The following is a 17,045-nucleotide window of genomic DNA, read 5'->3' on the forward strand; positions in this document are numbered from 1 at the left end:
GAAGTAGAAGGAAAATCAGCAACCTTAAATCTCTTTTCTATGGATTATTCCTGAAAAATAACTAATGGAGCTATATTGCTCTCTCTATGAAGTGAAACAAGCAGGAAAGCAGAAGTTGAATTCACGATCTTCTGCTGGGTCCTTATTCAGCCAAACCAGCCAGTAAGAACAAGCTAATTTCTTGACAATGTGTTTGCCACGGGATTACAGCAAATGTATTTAATTTCATATACACTTCAGCTCATTCACAATGCCAGATGAATCTAGAATTTTTCACCCCATTAGCTACAGGTCTAAACCAATGTGTATGGCGTTAGCTACATGGCTAGACCGATGTGTATAAATAGAGTATGTTTATAAAAATACACGTATATAAACAGAGTAGTTTCATGTGCTATAAACAGATGTATATGCATGTGTTTGTGTGTGCACAAATAGTACAAGTACATAGGCTTATTTATAATGAAATATTTTTCCTGCCTCAGCTTAAAATGTATTTTTATATGCTTCAATTTCAGGCCGGAAAAATCTCCAAAGATACATCGTACATCTTATTCATTCATAATAACCTCTTCCATTTCTTTCTGTCAGCTATGGATATATAGTATTAAAAACCCTCCAGGTGTAGAAATCAAAAAATAAAAGCTATAATGTATCACAGTACTGCCCTGGGCTCCTTCCATCCATGGGGAGATGAGATACCTATAGTTTCAGAGCTTGGAAGGCTGGAAAGGATCAATGGTAGTACTCTCTCCTCTTTAACATTTCAGTAAGCAATTTAACATCTTGCTCTCTGGATTTAACCTTGTAATTGCAAAAATAAACCCCATTTTAACTTAATCCTTGCAAACATGTAAGAAAAAAGCCTTAAAACACTTTTTTAAAGGACATTGCTATTCCATTTGGTGAAAGGACCACTGGTCAGGAAAAAAGACAAAGAAAGGGCAGAAACGCAGAATGTGGCAGCTCGAATACCAGTGACAAAATGTTTTGAAACATGAATCTAACCTCTGGAGCCATCCAGAATGGGGTGCCCACGGAGGTGTTCCGACGAAGACGAGTGCTGGTCAGCTGAGCAGACACACCTGGAAGAATGAAGGGAAGCTGTAATCATAGCCACTGCTATTTCCATCCAAGACAGCCCTTCTGAACGGTGACATCCTTGTGTTGTCATGCTACGACTTCCTCTGCAGGTGAATCTCAAATTCATCTTATCAGTTCTCTAGAAAGAGAGGCCCAGTCCTCAAAGGTACTCAGCACTTCAGTTGAGGTTCTCTGCATCCTTTGTTTCCAGTGACTTCAGCAGGACTGGGATTTAGTCCCAAATGAGTGTTTCATTAGTAATCTGACTCTGTATATTTTGACTAGCTAATTACAGTTTTTCTATATCCTGTTTTAGGAGAGCGGTAAAGCACTTCAGGGGGAAGAAAAAAAAAAAAAGTACTGTACTTTCCACAGATTCTTTCTTTGTTTTAATGCTCAGTACTGACACTAGACCTCTATTTCTTCATTTATATATTTCAGGTTGAACACTATAGAAGATACTTATCCTCATCTCTTAGCTGCTCTGCCATAAATTAAGAAACAACAAAACAATAGAATCTCAAAAATTCTTACAAAACCAGAAGTCTCTCCATGCTCAAAGCACATTCTCAAAGCAACAACAAATGCCTGCAAATCAGCTTTGTAACATGAGCTGTGGTTTAAGGAATTAACTATTTCAGGCCAAGAGCTGGAAAATGAACTCTGAAGTCTAAAGATTCCTTACAGTTTTAAATTAAAAGACACTGAAATATTAGGAATTTGAGTGGGCTGCAGCACACTTCTGACCAGCCTGCCACCAATTTCCCTCCTTACAAAACAAGGGTGTATTGGCTGTAAATATCTCTAGTGTGTGCAACAGGAAGAGTACAGCACATGGAGAAAAACAGCCCCTCAGCTAGCATGACCTGAACTATTATGGATTTGAGTAACAGCCAACTGCAAGGTCCACCAGAGGCATATTCTGAAGTGCCGATATCATGGATGGCAAGAATGTTGTTCCAACCTCAGCCTGACTGACACTGAAGCTCACTCATACATACATCTACTTTCTCTTTAAAAAAGACTCAGTTTCACTCTGTGAGTACCATTTCATTGTTCTGAAATACATGAAGCTCTGGTGAGCACCACTGGCCAGTTTCAACTCTGTATTGTCTGGTTTTAACACGCTTGACCTTATCTTCCTGAAAACCCTGCAGATGGTTCATAACGGGAGCAATACACATTAACTGCCCAGTGGAAATACTGACTAAACCTCTGTCTAGATAGAATTTGTTTGTTTTGGGTTTTTTCAGTGGTGGTCAAGAAGCCACAGAGGGTTTGATCTGTGTTTTTCACTCTAAAGCTATGTGTCAGCTCTGATTCACAAATATCTGCATTTGTCCATCACAGAAACGTATGTAACTGCTAAAAATAAGGCAGAAAGAAAGATCCTGCCTGTTCCTCTGAGACAAACACAACCATTCCTTTTGTGGCTGTCTCGCTCTAGTCTACCCCAGGCTTGAGAAAGTTGAATAGTTCTCTCTCTCCATGTCTGCAGAAAGTCCAATACACAGTGTTTGCGCCATGGAAAGCAGGACAATGTGAGTCTTAGCACAAAGTCCATCAATCCTGCTTCAGCTCGGCTAAGCAGGGGCTTTGTTTTTGCTACCTCTGGGAGTTGTCTGAGGTCCAGCTTCCGGCTCATGGAGTCTGTGGCTGTTCCGAGCCCTCAGCAAAACACGTCATTCAGAAAGCAAGGAGGAAGCACACATCATCACAGGTCTGTCACCACTGCAGTGATGCCAGTGGACATCATTATGCGCTCCTTGGTTTTGGAGGGAGAGGAGGCTACTTTCCCCTCTTCCTTTCTATGTGTTGTGGGAGTCCCCTGTGCTAAGTTCTTTTTTGCAGTCATGGACAAGGAAACGGGATTCAGATCTGCAGGCAAAGAAAGGCACTGACTAAATTTTTATGATTCCAGTGTCAGATTTTATAAATAATCATTAATTTCTGTAGATATAAGGAACAAAATATAAAAGGAACATTAATGTGCACAATCTTCTCTATGTACTTTTTTTTTCCTCTTTGAACTGTAATTATTAAATAAACTGAAGGATTTCTCCCTCCTCCCCCTTTTTTTTACATCAGTAAAAAGCTGATTTGATTTGAATTGTTCATCACTATTTTCTTTAGGCTCTTGGGGTTTTTTGTTTGTTTGTTTTTTTATCCTTTTGCTCTTAGCAGTAAAGTGGCATTTCAGATTATGGAGCGTAGGTCCTATGACAAATGATATTTCCTTGGGCTTTTTCTGTGTATAGAGGAAGGATGATGTAATTCCACACTTAGTAACATTTCTTCCAGCATTTCAGCAACCAGTCAAGCATATAGCTGGCCAGCTTTTTCAAACTTGTAACTTCTAACAATAACATCTTGCTCCTCCCCCTACCCCTTTACTACTGCTTTGTTGCAAAATGAGTCAAATATTTTAAGGAAATCTAAAAATATGCCATAAACCTGTGTTTTATTACACACAAATTGTAAATCTTATGAAAGTGAAGAACTTAATAAATAAGTGTACCAATGCATACCATACCCAAAAGAAAATATTGTGCATATAATTGGAAAAAGGCTTTTGGGTTTTTTCACCCTTTTTTTCCCCCCAAGCATTAGTTTACTAATAAAAACTGGAAATTAGCAGACTTACACCATGAATATTATTCAAGCTTTTCATTGCAAAAACTGGCATATTGGAGTAACATTGAAAGTAAAGCCACCTACTTATGACCTTAGCACTCAATAAAAGGAAAATAGTGCAGAAATGAGCTCCCTATTATTAGGAAAGATTTGTCTCATAGTAGCACCCAATCTGAGCAGACTGTTCTGATCTAAACCGGGAGGCTGTACAACATCATTTTATGATTATGTCCTGTGACAGAAGTATGCACATTTTACTGGTTGATGCTAATGGGGGAATGGTGAGTCCTAGCAAATTCTACTGAATTCACATTTGGCATGCAGCAGGAAGACTGCATTCCCAACACACCAGACACTGTATTCATACATAAAAACACAGACCCCAAAGGGCTTACACTCGAGCTATCACACTGCCTCTGGCTACCGCTCCCATCACCCTTCTTCGTTTGTGCCTTCTCTGTCCACTTCCCTATGAAAGCATCCTCTTTGTTACCTTCTTTGGATTCAGAAACTGCAACTCAATCATTCCTTAAGCTAGTCTCTGGACCAAAAACTGCTCACAGTTAACCTTGCAGATCTAAACAGCTGAACTGCTTTGAATTATTTCCCAACATTTTTTTAATCTCCTAGAGAAACAGATGTAAGCCAGCAGCAGCGTCTTCCACTGCATTCCCCATAAGCCCTCTGGCAGATACGTTTTGGCATTCCTGTTTCACGATGTCTCCTGCAAAAAGAGGCCTCTTCTTCCTTGCCTCTCTGTCCAATGGTGTGAAGGCAGTGCCTTATAAATTGCTCAACTTGACCTTTTTACTAGATGTGGCAGCAACAGGTCCTAACAGCTTAAGGTTTTCTTTTAGCACTCAAAACTTCACTTTGAGAAGCTGCCATTCTTATCAGGGTGCAGACAGGGCAGTAGCTACTTCCCACACAACAACTGTGGGGTCATAAATCAACTCCTCTGTAATTGCTGTTATCTTTGACACTGTCCATTTCTTTGTTTGCTTCTTTCAGGTTGTATTGGTGTAATGGTACATATCCAGACAGGATAATTTCAGACAGATTGGCTGAAAGGCATATCAAATGCTCAAAAAATAATACACACAGTTCCTCCATAATAACAAAAAACAATAGGGAAAGAACAAGATTAAAACACAGCAACTCTGATAGTCCAAATGGCAAACATTGCAACATACCAGGTGCATAACCACATGCAACTGTACTGCAAGTATGGTGGCATCCCCACTAAGACGGTAAAGGTGGATCAGAGAGCTTCTCCCAGCATGGATAGAAAGCATAAAGATATTTAACAGAAAATGTTACTAACAGGCCATAAGGACACAAGTGGTTGGTTTGATGACTTTACAAGAGATGTTCCAGAACCTTTTTGAAACAATGACAATACTCAGAATTCCTTACAGACTATCAACTGACTTCAAAAGCAAACTTTTAAATGAAAAGATCACAGAGGCAATATTGTTTCTTGGGTGAGCTGCTGACAGAAAAGCGTGCTTGAGCACAACTGCTCAGTGATAAGTGCTCAAATTAAATCCAGAACTAAAATCACGTTCTGACCAGTAAGATGGAAAAGAAATAGTAAACAAAATTGAAATGAGGAGCCAAAAAATTGGAATTTTCAGCAGCATTTTATGTTGAAAGGTTTTATGTTATGTTATGAAGACTTCCTTTTCATAAACCCATGCTGCCTACTCCCCATCACCTTCTTGTCCTTCATATGCTTAGAAATTATTTCCAGGATTATTTGCTCCATCACCTTCCCAGGGATCAAAGTGGGGCTGACCAGCCTGTAGTTCTCTGAATCTTCGTTTTTGCCCTTCTTGAAGATAGCTTTCTTTCAGTCCTCAGGAACCTCCACCAATCTCCAAGGCCTTTCAAAGATTACCAAGTGGCCTTGCAATGACATTGGCCACCTCCCTTAGCACTCTTGGATTCATCTCATCAGGTCCCATGGACTTGCGTATGTCCAATTTGCTTAAATGCTCCCTAAACACATTCTTGTCTACCAAGGGTAAGTTTTCCTTGCTCCAGACTTTCCACTTGTTTCAGGGATCTGGGATTCCTGAAGACCAATCTTATAAGTAAAGACCATGGCAAAGACGACATTGAGTGCCTCAGCCTTTTCACGTTCCTTGTCACCACATTCCCTGTCTTTATTTATTATTTTAATGTGCACAGTGTTTTAATGATGAAAACTAGAGTTTTCCAAACACTTAGGAAAACTCACACTGCAGATGTAAATCTTTAACTGAAATAGGGCGTATCCAAAAGATAACCAAATGGCCCGTTACAACTCCAGAATGATCAAAACTTGGTTGGAACTAGATGATCTTTAAGGTCCCTTCCAACTCAAGCCATTATATAATGTGATTCTATGATATGATTCTAAAAGCTTAGTATCCAAGAAGACCATGTATATGAACTGCCTAGGAGATGAAAAATCCATGGTGTTTACTACAAAAGCAAGAGGCATGGAGTAAAAGGGGGATAAAAAAAAAAGTTAATCTGCACTATAAAATACAGGGTGATATAAATGGAAACTAAAGGAATCAAAGTCCAGTGGCTTTCACAGTAAACTCACCACAAGGATTAAAGACAAAGAAAAGTTATTTTTAAGCATCTAAGGAACAAAATTAAAATCCTAAATCAGATAAAGAATCATTACAAGTTACATACTGGTAATAAAATAGCAGTGACCTAAAAAAACCCAGAATGTTCTGTGAGAAATATATATATATCTATATCATCTGTGAGATATATAATCTTTCTTAAACAAAAGGTTTTAATACAGCTTCTTTCTTTAAGAAATGTGAGGACTTTTGTATTACAGGAGAATGGGCAGGAAGGTGTGGCAGAATACTTTAGCATCTCTTAGTCTACGATTCTGATTACACCCTTTCTCCATGGCCTCCAGTAGAGCAGGTGACCAGGGGCTGCCCTCCACATGCTCCTGTGTGTTCAGTGCAGCACAAGGCCAGTGATTCTAATCAGATCTCATGCTCTGGGGTTTCAGCTTGTTTCCTGAAAGGGATGCACAGGAACATTTGTTTTCCTGATGAGCAACTGGCCAGATATATTTAGAGAGGAGACCTAGTCTTCTCTGGAGCCTCAGGGATTTGTGCAGCTACACACGATCTGGTGCAGTATGCTGGTGAGGAAAATCCTTCTTAGATGCTGCCTTCCTTACATATTAGATTTCAAACTGGCTGCCACTTTTGAGATCCAAAAAGGATTTTTTCCCCTGTATGACTGGGAAAATCCTGGAGATCTTTCTCCTTGTTATATAACATCGTTTTCCTGTTAAGAATATTTGGGTTACTAGCAACATCTCTGCTGATGGGACAGAATATTTAAAATACCTAAGGGCTGGAATACTTCAGTACAAATGAGACATTGGGTTCAACTTTCAGATAAAAATGAATGGGTATCACTATACACAGGTGAGACGAGAGGGTTTCTAATAACCTCAAGAGATGACTATTTTGTGACCCATGAGAAAACCAAGAGGAAGTCTTTGCTGGCCAGCAAGGGCAATTTTCTCACTTCATGTGTCTCTGGCATATGACACCATCTTTCTGTGTCAAGCTTCTTTAATATTCAAGGCATCATGACATCTTTATGTGAATTAGTAGAAGAAAATATTTGAAAGACCAAATGAACAGCTTATCCTGGATACAGCATTTGGCCACGTGATTTCGGTTTTTTTTGTTACTGGACAGCACAAAGGTTTTCATTCACACACGGCCCATAAAATAAGTTTTTAAGGACTAAGCCTTCAACAAGGAATTAAACATTCGACAATGAAAATGCTCCACAGCTCAAGTCAATGCAATCCACCTTATCCCTTTTAACCCTGGTTTGAAAAATTTGAAATTATTACTTTGATTGGGTTCAAAGCAGTTTGACAAACTGCTCATGAAGAAAGCTTTCTTCAAAGTCTTTTACTTTTATTGGCTTCTGCCATAGTTCCCTAGTAAATGCTTTTCAGAAGCAACATGTGAATGTCATGCTATATGGTATGCAGAAATGACAACACAATAATAGTCTGGTTTTGATCTGAATCAGTGAAGCAGACAGCTTTATTATGGATGCATGCTAGAACGACTAAGGCAAATACAAGTCTTGCTATGATTCATTGCTTAAAGTAAGCTAAGGGCAGAAAGAAAATGATTTTATTTTTGAATAATTTCAAATTAAATTATTTTAATTAATTGCTTCATTTTTGCAGAATGATTCAGACAGCATTTATAGCTAATGCAGGGCAAGAAGAAAGACACACAATGGGATATTCTGACTACTCCAGTATACGTAATCTACAGAAGTTTGGAAAACTACTCAAGGTCATACTGATCTCCTCTTCAATGTCAGCAGGACATGCGAGGCTGAGAACCATGATATATATTAAAAGGGACAGAGATTAAAATGTCCTTCCCCAAAATGCCCCAAAACTCAAACTTAGATCACTCATAATTGACTTCTCAACCTATTCACTGAGCACAAGGTGACTCTAGACTTGCAATCCATTGCAGCCTGACCCGTACTGCATGCATTTGCAGCACAGTCCTGTGAGCCTCCTCTCCCTCTGCAATGTCACGTGCCACAAAAGGCTTGATAGACTGATCTGTAATCAGTCAGCAAACTGCATCTATCAAGCCTGTTCGTGGTGGGGAGAGGCCATAGCACTGTGTCACAGCAAGGGAACAAGAGAGTTGGTGAGGTGTCACGATGAAAGGATGAAGCTCAGTGCTGTGGTTCCCTCCCCAACATCTGACCCAAGATTTCAGATGCTTTCTGCACAAGACCAGCAGAAAGCGCCCTCATGCATCAGAAAACCAGGAGAGGTGAGCAATTAAGCAGATGAAACTATCAAGATGGACTCTTAGCATGGACTCATTAATTACTTTGAGATCGTCCCTATTATTCTGGACATACTGTACACTGTAACTGATTTTACTACTCTTGTTTTGTCATTATAGCAGCTGCTGGCTCATCTACACTTCAAAAACTCACTGTTTAGTATAGTTGCAGAATTTTAAAGATTTTGGCCTGTATTTCTGTATCAGAATAAGCATGAATATCATGCAATAACACATAACAAAAACACCTATGCATTCTAACTTACATTGATCAACTGTTACTGATCACTAGTCATGATAAAGCATTACTAACATGCCATAATTTGTAAGGAGGAAGTAGACACCACTACTGAGTCACAATGAGAATGTTGGCAGAATTACTACACACTTTTTCTAGGGAAAAAAAGCCCAAGAAATTTATTTTATGAACTCAATTGAATTATGAAATTAACTTAATACTTTCATTTAGTATTGCCTAAATGAAATTATATATGCTTTCTAACATAAAAATACAGTTAATATAAAAATACATTACCAAAAAGAGTGTCTTACAATTGGCTTGTTTCACCAAATTGCAATTTTGAATAATAAGAATGCCATCCAGAAATGGCAGCATTAAGATTTCCTTAGCCCTTAACTTTGGATGACTTCAAATAGCTTTGAAAGGAGAATGATCATTCTCTCCATAACAAAATAATAACCCTATTACATTCCAAACACAAAAGCTGACCTCTGTCTAGCTGCAGTTTCCAAACTATATGGAAGAAATAATTCAAGTATTAAACAAAGGAATGTCAGTTTTCAGTATGTCTAAATAAAGCAATACAGCATTCCCTCCCCCCAATCCGTTTTTCCCCAATGAGTCATACTCAGGTTAAATCTCTAGTTGACTCAGGCTACTATACATCCACAATAAAGCTGTGCTAGCTACATGCAAAGTGTGGTATCTGAAACTGCATTTGGAATGCCAAGAGAATATTCACAAGCAACTTTTAAATCAAACACTTCTAATATTTGAAACAAAAGCAGAAAAATACAAACTAAGCACTTCTGAATTACAAAAATCACCTTACCTTCACTATGTATTTCGTTAATGTTACAATACATGTTTTAATTATGCAATCTCTTTATCGACAGTACTCAAGGAATCCTTAAAGACATTATTCTACTAACTGCATGCAGAACAGCTTGTAATTTTCCATCATCTGCCAGCAGCAGTGAGATTGCATTACCTTCTTTCCATGTCTTCCACTGGAACCTGCTTTATCTATAAAAAAAGCCCTTAGATCTTTCCTATGTATTGCTTATCCAGAGACTCTAATGATGGAGAAGTTTTAGATACCATTCATTAAATGCATAAGAAGAAACTGACAAGGAATAGTGTCAATTCTTTTCAATATCCCCTTTCCAACAGTGATCGTACTAGGCAAACTGGAGGGAATCATGAGATCTCTTGTAGATAGAAATAGGCTTAAATTTCAAAGATTTAATGAGTCCTCCAACATTTTATTTTCATCATGGGAACTTTAATATTTCTAATACCCATCTAGATGTCTGACTTTTTTTTTTTTCCAATGACCTTTCATGGCAAGAACGTCAACAGTCTAATTACATGTATGAAAGTAAGTTTTAATTTGATGCATAGAAGAACATGGCCTTTAGCAAAGAACAGTGCTGCTGGAAAACTATGTATTTGCCTAAGTGGTAGAGTACAATTTATACTTATTTTTTTTCTGGACATTTTCAAGGCAACAGCTGCTCATCCTGAGATATTTCTAGTTCATGACACCAGGCTTCAGCAGTCCCATGGAAGTATGAGCTACCTGTGCTCTTGTTCAAGACTATCAGCCTACAAGGTCAACCCTCAAAAGCATAGCTGAAGAGGAATTTTCCATCAGCATTACACTCTTTTTAGTTAAAAGAATCACTTGTCACATGACTGTAGCTGTTTCAAAACTTTTAGTGGAGAAATGGTTCTCTCCTCCGTGACTCTGCACACGTCAGCAACCTGTCTAGTTTGCTGACAGGAGTTGTGTCCTCTAGGATCCCCTTCTTTCAATGACATAGAAATGTGAAAAGGTCTGGCTTTCAAGCTCCCAGGCTTACTGCAATGGCAGGTGATTTCAGAAATATGGCAAATCTTTCAAAATGAAATGCTACTTGGATGTTTACAGACCAGAGTTAAAATAATAACAATAATAATACAGCTAAGTTTCTTTTCTCCCATTTTGCAACAGCACATTATTTGACATCTCAGAATTTCCAAATAGGAACTGCGTCTTAGACTAATATTATTTAATACATGAAAGGCCCTGTGCAGCATCCTGATTTCAAGAAAAGAAATTTAATTCAGAGGGACTATTCAAAGAAACAAGTATTTGTCAGCATAAGCAGATGTTATATGCTCAGCTCCCTATGAAATTGGTTACACATTGTAAGATGCACATGAATATATGAATTTTTAAAATTTTACTAGGTGCTTTTCTGAGCCTTCAGTGGCTAAAATTTCTTTTGAGATCTGGCTCTTTCAAGTCAATCCAGTGCATATAATCAGAATTCTGAGAAAGAGATGTAAAATATTTCCTTCCCAGAACATTAATAAGCAACTGTGAATATAATTAAGAATATTTATAAAAAGGGAATTTGGCTCACACCTTGCTTGCCTTCAGCTTTTTTTATACAATATATTATATAGCTATCACCCTTTAAAGTGCTGCAGGAAATTTACTTTAATGTAAAAGTATATTTTTCTATCAAATCTCTATCCTATACTGAATACATAACAGCTACACTTGAATATAGCACAGCTATTTATTATTTGTATTGATGTGGTAGAGGATGCTCCTTGTTTGGACCATAATTGCTGTGATTCTCAGGCATCCTTCCCCAAAAGTTTTCTACCAGAACAGCTTAACAGCTACTTCCCACAAATGTTCAGGCAGCGAAACTGCCTTCAGTCAACTTTCTTCTCTTACAAGGAAAACATGGACTTTTAACATATCTAGAAGTACAATGAATTCAGGGACTGAATCTGTGATCATGGGAGGTGCTTAGAGTAGATTGCCTTCGCTGCTACTTGTTCTCTGTAGTAAAAAAGAATGATTTTGTTTATCTCTGCTGATCTAAATTATCATACTGGATGGATGTGAGGAGGGAGGATGCTTCCCTGGTAACAGTATTTCAAAGTTCTTGTGGCTTGGACAGTTTAAACTAAAATTTCTATCTGGCAGCTCCTTGATGAGCAATTGAGCTCCAAAGGCATTGGTGTGGAGATGTTATAAACTCATTTACTTGATTTGATCATTAATGTATCAACTGGGATTGGGTGTTTCTTAGATATGAGAATATTACTGGGGTGATTAAACAATATTACAGAAGAATTTTAAGGGAAAGCAAAAATTTCACTCAAAGCAATCTGGGTGAAGCACTGCCATGGTATTCTTTCAGTCTCTCTCATCTCTTTAACTATCAATAGCTCTATGAAAGGCAAACAGTTCAGACTGTTAACCTGGATTTTGGAGAGTTTTTCCACACATTTTCTGTGTCACCTCAAGCAACTAAATCTCTCAAAGTTTCATATCCCCAGCTGTTAACTGGGAATTACAGTAATTTACTTCTCCATAAAAGTGTTGTGAAGGTCATCCATTACAGACTGTGCAGTGTTCAGAAACTATGGTCACAGCATACATAAATGCCTATGTCACAACAGCCATAAGGTAATGTGTATAAATTGTGTCACAAAATGAAGCTTCTGGAAAGTCAGTACTGCTGTGCAAGAAAGGACTTGCAATGGTGGTACACTATACACCAAGTTCAAATAGTACAAAAAGAACAAAGGAAAGAAAAGCCATTCTCAAAGGTGATTTAATTCACACAACACATACAGACTGAGAATAGGTCCTTTTCTAGTATTGTGGTCCATAAGGCACTTCAGAGGTTCATCTTTCAGATACAGGTTTTATGCACATGTTGACAGGAAAATCACCATAAAGAGTATCAAGGGAGGAGAGCAAAGGGTTCTTCGGGAACATATCATCATCAACCAGCATGCAATAGAATGGTGCAGAAAAAACTATCTTGGGAAGGGTTCACTTCCGCTGTCAAGTGTGTTTGGTGGTTGAAGGAGTCCTTGATCCACTGTCTCTGTTCCCCTCTCCACAACAGAAAAGCTGTGTGCATGCTAGAAAGGGCTGTGCGATTATTTGGGTTGTTCTGGTTTGTTTGTTTGGCCCCATGTAATAATTGGTTCCACCTAAAACAAAAATTTTGCTTCCATTGAGCATTTACTGGGAGAAAAGGCAATTGTGCCTGCATGTCTGTCTCATTCTGTAGCCTGCAGATTCACAGGCTTATATAATAGAAGATGGCTATGAGTTTCAGTCCCTGATCCAATAAATGTTTATGTACAACAGTCTGTAGCAGTGCCAACATGAGAGATTTTCATCAACTCACATTCCTGGCTAAAAAATACTCTTAGAATCTGATTAATGAGGTTTTAAATCCTCTTAAGTAGAAGACACAAATCTCCCAAATCCCAGCTGAATACCTTAAACATCAGCCCGAAGAGTGAATGGTATGTCTTCCACAATGATTTTGTGAAGACTGTATAAATTTTTCCCATTTGAAACTACTCATTATTGGCTTCAGATTGTTTTTAGGGGCAAAAAAGAAAAAAAAAAGCCAAAGAAAATTTCTATCTATTCCTAAGTTAAGGTGCAGTTCCTATATTCCTTTGAGAGGAAAGACTGCAGATATTACAGGCCCCTCTTCAACCCACATAAATGTGTGTGTATGTATGTTTATTCCTTGTGCATGTTCTCATCTGTGATGCTTTGGCATCACAATTTTTCCCACGAGATTTTAAGATTAGTTTTCAATTACAGCCTTAGCAGTAGATTGTAGTAACTGGGGAATAAAAAATTCAGGTCCTCATCCCTACAGTTTGTAGGTTCTGACATCTGCATAAAGGAATTAATTTTCAGAAGCATCGATCCTCCACAGCTCTAATTGCCTTCAGCACCTTAAAAAAAATTAGTATCCACAACACATTAAAAACCTGTGGGCAAAAATACCGATTTTGCCTCACATTAAACTTTCAGACTATCAGAAAATACTAGTAAGTGTATGGCAGATAATTTAGGAAGTCTGAAGGCTTTTCAACAGAAGATTTTATCTGTGGAATAAAATAATAAACATAAATACATGAATTTTCAGAAGAATTAGTAAACTTAATGGTTGTGGGGGTTTTGTGGGTGAAGTAATGAGAGTTGCATAAATACAATTTACTGGCAGGAAGACACTACACTAATGGGAGTTAAAATCTCATGATTAGTTTAAACAATTGTTACGTATCAATTAAATAAATCTCATTAACAAAATAGGAGGGTAAAGGAAAAGTAAAGACTTTTGCTCTGCTGAATGGAATCATGATATTTACAATTGTCTGCTATGCTGCGAAGTAGTGACCAATAAATTGAATTTAATCATTAGAAGACAGTGTGCTACCAGACAATAATAGTTCATAATAACAAGCACTGCAAATTTTTGTACCCCCCGATATAAAAAAAATTGTCAATACACTTCTAAGGCAAATCACTGTGGTATGGCTGATAAATAACACGTTGCATCCACTTACCCGTGTCTCTGCCTTTCCCTTTTGGTGGTGAAACCAGATGACAGCATTCAAGAATCACTTTAGGCCTAACAGACTTGAACAGACCCTTTTCATTTAATGCCAATTCTTAGGTTTAGACTTGCCAGAAGTAATCTGTTAGTCTTCCCAGACTCTGGAAAATGGGAATTACCTATATAATATCTCTCTCTTTATTGCCTTGAGGTGGTATCTCTTGCTTTCCTTCAAATCAAACTGATGAAGTATACATGACTGAGGTGGAGCACTCCCATTCTTCACAATATCTAGTAAGTTTTAAGTCCTGTCACATACAACATGAAACTTTTGCCTATCAGCTCCTAATTGCACTGAACGCACAGTCCTGGAGGAACTAAACACCAACCTTATTTTGAACCCTATAAACTCACTTGGCCACTTCACTTACTGTGTCTGCCTCAAAGCATTTGGCATTTACTACCACCATATTATAACTTCTATTTGTTAGCCATGTTATTGAAAAAGCATTACAAAATTGCTGGAAAACCCAAAGCTGTAAAAACACTGAGTCTGTGAATGTTTTATCTCTATCAAGTTAAAAAGCAACTTTGGTTATCCAAGTGATTTTTAATGAAGCACTCAAAACTTAATAAAAATTTAACAGAATTAATCTTTTCTGATTTGTTTACTCTATTCTCCATACTTCAAAAGTACAACATCAGTTTTATGTATAAGTAAACATAACATACCAAAATCCACAAGCTTGACTCCTCCTTCAGTGGTCAAAAGGATATTATTTCCCTTAATATCACGGTGGATAGTTTTGTTTTCATGCAAATGCTGAAGTCCCTGGAAGGTAAGATATAAACATGAACTTTTAATTAACAGCTCTGTCCTCTGTATTAGACTTGTAGAAACAAAAAGGGAGAAGAAAAGTATGAAAAAACTTAAAACAGAGATTTGTTTTTAATCCACAGAGATGACTGGAAAAACAATTAGTGTACCGTGAGGAATAGATATTTTTTAATTGCCTCACTTTATGTCAAAAAGAAATTTTAAGATAAAACCAGAAAAAACCACTATAAATCTACATCATATATTATACTTTTAGAGTATAAACTCAAAGAAAACTATTAAGGCCTAAATTCCACTGCAGAAAGTCAAATTCCGGTTAAAATGAAAAATAAAGACACTTGATCCTGATTAGCCAAAAAAAAAATTTGTAGTAGTGTTTGAATTCACTAGATCTATTAATTATTTTGCTATAAAAGTATTTTGGATCCAGATATAAGAAGTTGAAGAGTATTTTGTGTATATTTCTGCTATTTCTCAAAAGAAAAGTGATTTTGATGCAGAACTGTATTTACTAAGGAAATTAATCAATGGTCAGAAATCAATTTTCATTCTCTTAATAATGAAACAAACAGATTAACCATTCTTCACCTTATTTGTTCAAAAAGAACTGAATTGCACATTACCTTGATTTCATTAAACACTGCTATAATACAAGATAGTGAGCCGTGTTAGTGGAGACATGATCTTCATTCATTCAAAGAAAAAAATATGAGCTGAGTATTGACTGTGCTTTCACTGAGAGCTTATCTTACCATCAGAGCTTCCCGTAAAATGTAAGCAATTATAAGTTCATTCATCCTTTCGCCCCTTTTCAGAAATCCTTTCACAAGATCAGTCACAGATCCACCATTGCACAGCTGCAAAACATCAGGGGAATATAAAAAGGAATTAAGAAATGTTGAGTAGCCACCTGGTTTTAGTTTTCAGTAGTTTTTGTATTTATAGCCAAATGAGCTCCTATTAAACCGGCAAACCACAAACTTGCCCTTATGTCTACCATTTATGCAAACAACACACGCAGCAACTTTTGCCATTTTTTTCCACTACTTTCTGCATTTAGTTCTTCTTACCCAAACACAAGTACAGCAGTCTCTTTCTCTGTTTTCCTACATACATGATTGCTTTTCACTGAAACAGAAGTAGCTTATAGGGCAACAAATTTGCTGTGAACACACGTTCTGTGGGGCACGCTAATTGCTTCTTGTATTGATCATGCACAACTCACCAGCAATGCAGATTATTACAGCATCAATTCCCAGGTACAAAAGCTACACACAACATAAAACAGATTTAAGGCATCAGAAGACAGGCAGCAGAGAACTTCCACCAACAAGAAAATTTTCCAAGGGGAAAGCTGCTCTCTGCCAAGCAGCACTTAATTCCTAGTGTAGAAGGATGTTATACACAAGGGATGGGCATTATGCAAGATGATGAAAGCACCATGGAAAGAAACGTTCCATCTCACACCGAAACAAGGTGAGCCATGGGTGTAAGACTAATTACAGCATCAATTCTGTCAGCTTCTTGTTCCAGATGCAGAGCCACAATCTACTCTGGACAATTCTTTCTCCTGTCTAAGGTTCAGTTAGACTCCCACAAACCCTTGTCCTGTCCCATATATATAGCAAGCAAAGGTTTGGCCTTGCTCTCTAAAAAGATTAGTGAGCACACATTACCAGCAGATTAGTTTAGAGCTGCAATATTTCATAAGTTCATTTTTATAATTTACAGTTTTTCCACAGGAAGAAGCAACAAGGTAACTTCAGTGGCTAAGTCTGTAGCAGTTACATACCCACAAAGATGAAATTGGCACTTAAGCCCTTATACTATCCGTAAGGCACCTAACAGTACGCGTTGATTGAAGAGCCATTGCCTCTGTAAAGCAGCTGCTTCCAATAAAACAGTGAAGCAAATTGTAAGTTTTATACTGTATCATCCAGTAGCTTTTCACATGAAAACAAATACACAAGGCATTCTATCGATGTAGCACAAAA

The 17,045-nt window shown here is 37.6% G+C and overlaps 1 protein-coding gene across 7 annotated transcripts in view; it reads right to left on the minus strand.

Annotated features, from left to right (window-relative positions):
* MYO3A (myosin IIIA) overlaps positions 1 to 17,045 on the minus strand; it is a 125,668-nt gene that overhangs the window by 72,998 nt on the left and 35,625 nt on the right. For all 7 annotated transcript variants that reach the window (XR_012624277.1, XR_012624278.1, XR_012624279.1 and 4 more), the window contains exons 4-6: positions 15,804 to 15,908; positions 14,946 to 15,045; positions 1,009 to 1,085 (exon numbers count right to left, since the gene is read on the minus strand). Coding sequence is in view for 4 of the 7 variants with exons in the window: in XM_074833703.1 (XP_074689804.1) it covers positions 1,009 to 1,085; positions 14,946 to 15,045; positions 15,804 to 15,908 (282 nt within the window). In the remaining 3 variants the exon portion in view is untranslated. The remainder of the gene's footprint in view (positions 1 to 1,008; positions 1,086 to 14,945; positions 15,046 to 15,803; positions 15,909 to 17,045) is intronic.

Source organism: Strix aluco, chromosome 1 (genome assembly GCF_031877795.1).
Source record: "Strix aluco isolate bStrAlu1 chromosome 1, bStrAlu1.hap1, whole genome shotgun sequence".
In the NCBI taxonomy this organism is placed as follows: Eukaryota; Metazoa; Chordata; class Aves; order Strigiformes; family Strigidae; genus Strix; species Strix aluco.